This window comes from Drosophila biarmipes, chromosome X (assembly GCF_025231255.1).
Source record: "Drosophila biarmipes strain raj3 chromosome X, RU_DBia_V1.1, whole genome shotgun sequence".
In the NCBI taxonomy this organism is placed as follows: domain Eukaryota; kingdom Metazoa; phylum Arthropoda; class Insecta; order Diptera; family Drosophilidae; genus Drosophila; species Drosophila biarmipes.
This window is the reverse complement of record NC_066611.1, coordinates 11584849-11594182: the sequence shown is the minus strand read 5'-3', so window position 1 is coordinate 11594182 and position 9334 is coordinate 11584849. Positions and strand designations below refer to the sequence as shown.

General features: G+C 41.1%; 2 protein-coding genes across 5 annotated transcripts; one reads left to right on the top strand and one right to left on the bottom strand.

Annotated features, from left to right (window-relative positions):
- Positions 1-64: 64 nt before the first annotated feature.
- Positions 65-846, bottom strand: LOC108025860 (HIG1 domain family member 2A, mitochondrial). The gene is made up of 2 exons (XM_017096528.3): positions 611-846; positions 65-515 (listed from the first exon to the last, which is right to left on the bottom strand). The coding sequence occupies exons 1-2, from the start codon at positions 753-755 to the stop codon at positions 352-354; spliced, it is 309 nt and encodes a 102-aa protein (XP_016952017.1). The 5' UTR covers positions 756-846; the 3' UTR covers positions 65-351.
- Positions 847-2763: 1917 nt separating this feature from the next.
- LOC108025840 (high mobility group protein DSP1) lies at positions 2764-9079 on the top strand. Of its 4 annotated transcripts, XR_007763547.1 has the most exons (7): positions 2764-3551; positions 5613-6092; positions 6166-6324; positions 6392-6555; positions 6668-6842; positions 6911-7201; positions 7256-9079. XR_007763547.1 is itself a non-coding variant. In XM_017096497.3 (6 exons), exons 1-6 carry the CDS (start codon positions 3528-3530, stop codon positions 7091-7093), a joined length of 1185 nt encoding a protein of 394 aa, XP_016951986.1. In that variant the 5' UTR covers positions 2764-3527; the 3' UTR covers positions 7094-9079. The 4 variants fall into 4 exon arrangements, 3 of the variants coding, with proteins under 3 accessions (XP_016951986.1, XP_016951988.1, XP_016951987.1); XM_017096497.3 differs by having other exon boundaries at positions 6911-9079; XM_017096499.3 differs by having other exon boundaries at positions 2765-3551; positions 5637-6092; positions 6911-9079.
- Positions 9080-9334: the final 255 nt, after the last annotated feature.

The following is a 9334-nucleotide window of genomic DNA, read 5'->3' as shown; positions in this document are numbered from 1 at the left end:
TTCAGAACGAGTACTGTTCTTTTTTGTAAACTATATATAGCACTAGGTATTTACAAAAATCAGGTACAGTAAACTAAATCATTTAATTAATGAAGTTTATTAAGACCTATTCATGATCACAGTCCACACATCATGTCATATCAAAAGTCGAAACATTACAGAGGTAGATTTTATAGGTACATATCTTTTAGATACTCTCTATATAAAAGATAACATATATTCAAATATTTATACAAGTAATAGCCATAGCCGTAGGTGGTAGCTTTTGTAACAATGTGCTAAAAAAAAAAAACGAAACCCGAATCAAAATTCAGCCTATATATTTAGGATCACAAGACTATTTAGCTCTGGTTATTTTTTGTCAGTGTAAGTCATGACGACGCCGGCGACCAGGGCCAAAACGGTAAATCCCTGAGCGGCGATTCGGGTGCGCATCATGATCTGCGACATCTTACGGTTGCCGGTGCGAAAGTTGTATAATCCGGCGGTGAGCGCTGCTGTGGTGGCCAAGCATCCTGCACGCAAAATGCGAATAAACAATTGCACCAGTGATGTTTTGTTTACATAACCCCAGGCGCTTGAATGCGCGGCGCGGCAAACGAAAACTCACCCAAAGGCACCAGAGGGTTCTCCTTTATCTTGCGCTGCAGCTTCTCCTTCGTCGTCTCCACCTCGGCCACGGGCCCCAGGTCCTGGCGCAGCTGGATCCAGTCCAGCTCCTCCTCGGGCAGCGAGACCTGGATTTTGTTCGACATATCGCTGGTGTTACAACTAAATATTGGCAAAACACTAGCAAACTGCAAACAGTCGCGTTATATTATTGAATTAGAGGTGGACGCTGTGACACAAACGGAAATGCGGGCGTTCACACCATGCAGCCGATAGTTTTCTCACGGCGCAAATCTCTAGAAAACGTTTAAAAACTCTAGTTTACAGCCGAAATGTTTCCAAATTCAAGTTAATATTAAACTTTCAGAAATCTCGTTTTAATATATTTAAAGGAATATATTTTGTAATTTGTAATTTAACCATGGCAAACCTAAACATGCGTTCTACCTCAAGTAAAATAACTTAGTTCCTGTCTAAACAGGGCTTAACGCAAGCTGCCACCATTGGCTTGGCTTGGCTTGGTAAACATTTTATAGGTTTAATTTTGAAAATTTTATCCAACTTTTTGAATTTTTTCTTACATTTTTACTTCTGGTAAAACTTTTGCGTATTTAAATTCTATGATTTTAATACATAACACGTTTAACGAATTAGTAGCTAATATTTTTTTATTAAATGTACAATATTCTTAAAAGTGTGATATACGAGGTGTGTTCAAAAAGTAAGGTGACTTTGCAAATTTTTGGCCAAAAACAACACCACAATATTGCCTCAGCCACCATATCACCGGATTTGGCCCCATGTGACTTTTTCTTGTTTCCAAAACTAAAGAGACCTATGAAAGGACGGAGATTTGCAACGATTGAAGAGATAAAGACTGCATCGCTGGAAGAGCTTAAGGCTATACCGAAAAGTGCTTATGGGAAGTGCTTTGAGGATTGGAAAATCCGTTGGCATAAGTGTAGTGTATCTGAGGGGGATTACTTTGAAGGGGTCAACATTAATATTGATAAATAAATTAATAGTTTTTCTTGAAAATACAAAGTAATTAACACACCTCGTATAAAATTAAAATTTTTACAATAAAAAAAACCTGTTTTTTTTTTTCAAAATGTGTGCCAAAATAAGCATAGTTAGTGACTAAGTTTAGTTGTTAGTACAACAGCAAGAAAATACTTTCCTCTTTACAATTATTTCAAATAAAGCGGAATATAACGTTAAATGTGCTAAAATTGCCAAAAACCGCTTTTAAAAAAACGAAAATGTGAACATGGCTGAATTTTTACCGGCTGACCAAAAACAAAAAATATTAAACTTAGGAAATACAACATTTGCACGACTAGAACCAAATCTATTGTTAAACCCAATTAATATTTTGTGTAACAATAAAAACAAAACCTTTTTTAATGACCGATATAATTGACAAAATTTGTTTTTTGGGTTTTTCTGACCTCACCAATACGCTCGCACACACGGCTGCATTTTTTTCCCCAAACATGCCTCTCTTTGCCGAAACGAGAGCGAGCGAAAAAGAGAGGAAAGTACAGTCAGACGGTATAAAATGAAAATGTGTATGTAGCGGGTCGCAGCGATGTGTATGTGCCGTGTGTTTGCGTTCTATACGTATATGCCTGGTTATGTATCGATGTGTTTGCATTGATGCATATCGTTTTTGTAGAATTCGTATGTACATACCTCCTAGGCAAACGTACATTATACACACTGATGAATGTGGCGTGCTGTTATAAATAAAATATGTTTAAAATACATTTTCTCGCCCAGTTGTGGACTTAGAAGCCATTTGCACGTATGTACCTACGTATGTACATAGGCAAATATACAGTTTTTTATTTTTCCCACACTCCACGGCCAGTCGGTATGTACGCAGGGCCCAGGCAGAGCGCACAGCGCTTATGTACATACCCGTGCACGTACGTATGTACGAAAGTAACAGGCCAAAAACATTTTATAAGGCCTTTTCCCTCCACCACGTGTATGTACATATGTATGTAGCGGCCAAACGCGCTCTCCCCCGCTCTCTCTCTCTCTCGCTCTCGGCACTCACACACACACACACACACACACACACGGGCGGCTCTCCCCGTTGCGCATACAGTTCAACGCATACACATTTATTCGCTCATTTCGATTCGAAGGCAGAAGCACAGTAAGCAGAGACGGCAATTCAATTCATTTTCATTCGTTGTTGGTACTCTCTGTGTGTGTTTTCAATAAAGCGAGCGGCGCGCGAACCGAGCCATAAGCCAAGACCATACCATACCATACACCATATATTCTGTATTTTCCGCATCGCATTCGCATCGATACTGTGTATAGTGTATATATGCCATACCAACAAAACACAAGCGATACGATACGATACGAAAGGCGTATGCAGCGCTGTTTGTTTATTTTTTACAAGCTAAAAACAAACGACAAAACAAATCAGCCCAAGCCGCGAGCAGCGTTTCGCGCTACAAAAAAAAAGGCAAAATAAATAAATAAAATACAATACGAAAAACGCGTGTGTGAACAGTGTGAATTTGGGATTTTCGAATTTGGAAATTCGAATTTTTTGTTGGCTCGTACCGCACCACCAGGCGTACGTACATACATACATTCGTAGCCGTAGCCGTAGCCGTGCATACATACGTGCAATAATCAATACAATACGACGTACATACAACAAACTGCGTAGAACAGTATTAAAACAACAACAAGAAAGACAAAAAACTGGCTTAAGACTTGCGTTCGTGTGCGTTTTACATACAAACACACGCGCACCCAGTACATGTACATACGTTTGTGCGAGAAAGAAAGTTACTAATTAGGACTAAAGTGGAGGAAATCCAACGGAAATTCAACTATAAGCCCATCCAGCAGTAAGACAATCGGACTCGATCCGATTTCGCACAGTTATGGAACACTTTCATCAAATACAGGTAAGCAGGTATACGGCGTTTATTTAAAACGCACCAATACACGCTCACATATGTGCCACAAACACGCACACTCGCCTGCACGTACATCCACATAGCCGCGTTTGTGTGTGTCTGGGTTGCCGCGTTTTCGGTTTAACTTAAACATTTTCCCGCCAAACCACTAAATATAGTTAATAAAACTGGGGAATCGCCAGAGAACAGGATAATTTGGCACCTGATTGGTTTCCCCACACATACAGATATGTACATGGAGGGATTTTGGTGCATGTACATTGCGCCTACATACGCACGTACATACATAGCGTCTCGCTTTTGTTTTTAATTAATTAGTTAGCAAGTATGTACGCGTGTGTGGGTAACTGCACTAGGAGCACGCCTATGTGTACATATGTGCATACTAGTATGCATACAAACAAAAAACGACGCCGTACAATCAAAATTGTATTTTGCGTGCGCATCCAAGTCCGCCATTTTTCTTATTAGTTTGTATAAATATACAAATGTATTTATACCGTTTGTAAGAACCGTAAGTGCCTGTGCCTGTGCGTTGTAAATGTTGCATTTTCGTGTTATTTTCATATTTAAATAAGTACACGCGACGTATGTACGTATGCATGTACGATGGGGGGGCTGCCAAATGTTGGCGTAATGCGATGTACGCACGTTTGTTTGTATATATGCAAAAAGTGTATACGAACGTGCGGACATACGTGCATACATATCTATGTGAAAACCTGAATATGAAGACCGAAATCACAGCTTGCGTAATCCGAAATTGGCTATATTTTCCACCCATGTGTGCATAAATCCATATTAATAGCTATGTACGTGCAAATATTTGGCCCTGCTCATGTCAGTGAGAGCATGTGTATGTATGTATGTGTTTGGCTTCGCCTATGTACATATGCCGCTGCATAAAATAGTGGCATACATATTATATGTGCTTTTCGTTTTGCCAGAAATATTCGAAATTGGCAAGGAAACGGCTATTTTCAGCTTAAAAACTGTATGCTTTCGGTTCATTCATGGGGCCCTGGTTCTGCGCTCTGGGCCTTGGACTCGGAATCAAAACGAAGATAATCCGATCCGATTCACAAAAGGCGAACCGGTTCCTCTCTTCTTCTTCCCACCAACATGTACATAGCTCCATTGCCTTTCGTGCCCGATTCATGTAAAAGCTTTTATCACCGGCGACATCAGCTGGTCGGACACTTAATTGTAACTTGTAAACAAATCAAGTAACAACCTTGATAATGAAATACCCCCTAACAATGGGAAAATAGCGCTTCACTCCCCCTTCTTTTGAAAGCATTCAAGTGTACATTGTCGAAATTGGTCGGCGTTTGTACAATGTACAATGTATAACGATTATCTACATGTTTACTTACATGAAAAATGAATGAAAAGGATAACGCCCTCTTCCCACTTAACCTTGAAAAATAGTTATAAATGTTCGAACTGGGCAATCTATTTTAATATTTAGGGTATTTATCTTAAATTAAGCAAGCCTTACTGCTTAAAAATCATAGAATATTAATTTTTATACGGGCTTATAACTTATGAACGTCTTAATTTCCAATTTTACCCATGAAAGGATACATTTTTTATTGAATCCTTATAAACCATCTAAATTGAGAGAGAGATAGCTATAGAAATTGGTATGTTATTGGGAATCCTTGTTAAGAAAGTAGTTTGAAAAAGTGGTTAAAAGTTTATTAAAAGAAAATGAGTAGTTCGAAATGGTTTATGTTTCAAAGTAGTAATTATCAAGTAATACTGGATGAAGGTTTACCCTGTTTTGAAAGTGTCCGATGGTAAACATACCTTTTATTCCAAGAATCATCCACTTTTGTGTTGATCCTGTCCTTGATACATTTACTTATCTTATCCTCGCCGATCCACACAACCCACAACCATCAAAGCTAATTGCTAATCTTAAGGACCATCTTAGTGGTTAGTGCGATGCCAGACCGGAACGCTTGTAGCTTAAACACAAACCCCTACTGGCACCGCACTAATGATGCACTAATAACGAAACACCATCAACACCCTATTGATCAGCAAACAATTCAACACTATCAGCAGCAACTGGCTGCTCAGCAACAACAACAAGTACAACAGCAACAGTTGCAGCAGCACCAGGTGGTGGTGCAGCAGAATCAACAGCAGGCGCATCAGAATAGCTCCAACACCACGGCCGGCGTGGGCACCCAACAGCTGTTCACATACAAAATGGCCAGCAGTTTTCCGAATCCGGCCACAACGATGGCCCAGGTGGTGGCCACCTCAAACGCAGCCGGCACCACAGGCTATGACTATCGCCTGAATATGGCACAGGCGGCCGCAGCAGCCGCCGTTCCGGGCTCCCAGTGGTGGTACTCGGCCGCCAATCAGGGCCAGGTCGATGCCAATACGGCGGCGCAACTGCAGCACCAGCAGCAGCAACAGCAGCAGCAGCAACAACAGCAGCAGCAACAGCACCAGCAGCAACAGCAGATGCAACAGCAGCAGCAGCAACAGAATGTCATCAACTCGGTGGCGGTAAGTAGCGGGGATCTCTAGGATTCGCACTGGAAACAGGGTTCTAAGAAGCACTCTATGTTCGCCCCCACAGAGCCCCATGATCAGAGGCAAGGCAGATGCCAAGCCCAGAGGCCGAATGACCGCCTACGCCTACTTTGTACAAACTTGCCGAGAGGAGCACAAAAAGAAGCACCCCGACGAGACGGTGATATTTGCCGAGTTCTCGCGGAAGTGTGCCGAAAGGTGGAAGGTAAGTAGATCTGACTTCCGACTGCATTTGAATACCCTTGTTTTAAATGTACCTCTTTCCTTCCTAGACAATGGTGGACAAGGAGAAGAAGCGCTTCCATGAGATGGCCGAGAAGGACAAGCAGCGGTATGAGGCGGAGATGCAGAACTATGTGCCGCCCAAGGGAGCGGTGGTGGGCCGCGGCAAGAAGAGGAAACAAATCAAGGACCCCAATGCTCCAAAACGTTCATTGTGAGTTCGTAGATCAAAGTCAATTATCCTAACTTTAATACACATCTGACTGCCAGACGATGGAGAAATGGATTGCAATAATAAATGGGGTTTCCTTTTCTGTTTAATATAGGTCTGCGTTCTTCTGGTTCTGCAACGACGAGAGAAATAAGGTGAAGGCACTCAATCCCGAGTTCGGAGTGGGCGACATTGCCAAGGAGCTGGGCAGAAAGTGGTCCGATGTGGATCCCGAGGTCAAGCAGAAGTACGAGTCGATGGCCGAGCGAGACAAGGCTCGATATGAACGCGTAGGTTTTCTGTTTTTCGGTTTTTAAAGGAACCTTTGCTTATATAGATGATGTATTTGTGATTGCAGGAGATGACCGAGTACAAGACGAGCGGGAAAATAGCCATGTCCGCACCGTCGATGCAGGCGTCGATGCAGGCGCAGGCACAGAAAGCCGCGTTACTTGCCGCCGCTGCCCAGCAGCAGCACCAGCAGCTGGAAGAGCAGCACGACGACGACGATGGGGACGGAGATGATGACGAGAACCAATAGGTTTAGCAGTAAATACTCTTCACTATTTATACACACGCTCGTTGTCGTCACGCTGGAGTTGGAGGAGAACACGATGAACATGATAGCGTTGGTCCGATCTATTCTCAGGTTGGCCAATGTGTGTTGAATATATATTTATATATATAAGGGTGTTCTTTTTAGAGGTTCCGTTTACCGGTAGCAGCAACGAATTGTCATCTGAATATTAAAGAAATGGACTAACAATATGGGCGCAGGAAGGGTTCTAATTTTAAGGATGTGCTGGGATCTCTCGTGAATCTCGAATGGAAAATGAGTGGTCTGGGTCTCAGATAGCACAGAAATCTCTGCAAAGAGGTGTTCAAGATGAAAGTGGACTATTGTTCCTAGTGTATGTCGCAGCAACACGAAGTCTCAAGGGATTCTGTGAAGCCTGTGCGACTTTTCAAGCGATTTGCTGCAATATCTCTACAGATTTCTGTGATTGGAAAGCCAAAGCACAAATTGTTTTGTTTTATTTTTCCCCCATTTGTGTGAGAATTTTCAGTGGTTATCGGGAAGTGGAACCTCTAAAAAACACCTATTATGTATATGTAAATGCATATATATAAATAATATATAATTTTTTTTTTTAACATAAGTAATCAAATTTCCATGAATTATGAAGATAAATCACAAAGAAACCTTTTATAAGTTCTATGTTAAGATGAATACGATTAAGTATGGTTAGATTAAAATGACACTCGTCTGTCTGCGAACCTTATTTGTGCTTCAGTGCTAAGTTTCTCCTAAACGTAATAAGAAGATTATTTTATAAATTGAAGAAAAGAAATCCATCATGATGTCATTCGTTCTCAGCAACTATGAAGGTTACCACTACATTTATAAATATTGGTACATATTTCCCATTTATTAAAGTTAGATTCACCATAATGAAACTACACTTAATGCGTTCGAGTTTATGTGTCCCCGGCGAGAGGAAAAGAAGAACAAACTCAATCAAACGTGATAATGTGAAATACTTAACTCAGTGGCGGGTGATATCTCGGTCTATCTATTCTTTGCCTCTCCAAACCCCTTGGGTACGATATATACAAATTTCAATAGGAAACCAGGAAGAAAGCACTTTAGTTCATTTCATATTCGAATATTCAGTTTTGCGATCCTTGAGTTAGGAGCCTCGGAGCGATTTGGGTTTGTGTTCATTTGTAAATATATACATCAACTATAATAGCCACGATCATAGGATCCAGCGTTTTGGGGGACGGATGGGGAGCCACCAAAACGATATCTCGGCTGAGCTGGCCATGTACATACTATTTGAAGTATTATTTAGATGAGACTACGTAGAAATTAACGAGAATCGAGAGCAAATAAAGAGATACAACCCTAATATTAGAGTAGACTTCAGCGGGACTGCAAAGTAATGTAAATTGCCTAGTAGGTTCGAGGGGGCGAAGTGAACCCAGTGTTTACGTCGGTCCCAAGGACCCAATGAATGTTCCAGGCACAGCAAGTGTGTGTTTATGCAGATGTAAAGGGAGACGATCCTCCGGCCTATATCGCCTCGCTCTGCCACGATCGATATGGGCTGGAAGCCCGTTTCCCTCTATATGGCATGTATAAGCTAAGTAGTGGTTAGATATTATAACGTGATAAGAGAGGAGCTGAAACTATAACGAAGGACGCGTCGGTGGTCGGTTCACCAGGACGCCTCTATCCACATATACCCCTAACTTCGCTCTCCCCACGTTATGAGTGCGCGACATATTGTAAATGTATGTATTAATATTGATATCTATATTTTTTAGCATCATTTTGATAGAGAATAACTCGCCACCGAGATTATATTCATAGAAGTGTGTCTAGGTTAAACCTTTATATCCTAATTTCCCACAAATTGACGGCACTCGTCGCCACGCATAATAAATTACTATGAAAAATTCCAGTTCCCTGTGCGCTTTGTTATAAGAACTAAACTATTATAAAATAAACTTTTAGAACTGAGATTCCTTCTTTTCCATGGAATGATTTTACCCTCGTTTTTTGAGTTCTGGCTCCTTGGTACATGCATACACAAATACATACATATATTAGATGACGAACTTTTGTGTTGAAAAACCAAATAGAGATCCCTATAAACAGCTTTAGCTTTTATACTTCATAGACACAACACTCGGTAGGAGCCGCGCCCGAGTTCCTAAGCCCAAAATGTGTGAATTACTCTAGCAATACTATATAGTAGCCTCTAAGAGTTTGTTT

Excerpts from the sequence above, each read along its gene's own strand:
- LOC108025860 (XM_017096528.3), bottom strand. The coding sequence starts at position 755 with ATGTCGAACAAAATCCAGGTCTCGCTGCCCGAGGAGGAGCTGGACTGG. Across the intron at positions 516-610 it reads GAACCCTCTGGTGCCTTTGG|GATGCTTGGCCACCACAGCA; the intron begins GTGAGTTTTCGT and ends TTTTGCGTGCAG.
- LOC108025840 (XM_017096497.3), top strand. The coding sequence starts at position 3,528 with ATGGAACACTTTCATCAAATACAG. Across the intron at positions 6,556-6,667 it reads AATGCTCCAAAACGTTCATT|GTCTGCGTTCTTCTGGTTCT; the intron begins GTGAGTTCGTAG and ends TGTTTAATATAG. Across the intron at positions 6,843-6,910 it reads ACAAGGCTCGATATGAACGC|GAGATGACCGAGTACAAGAC; the intron begins GTAGGTTTTCTG and ends TTGTGATTGCAG.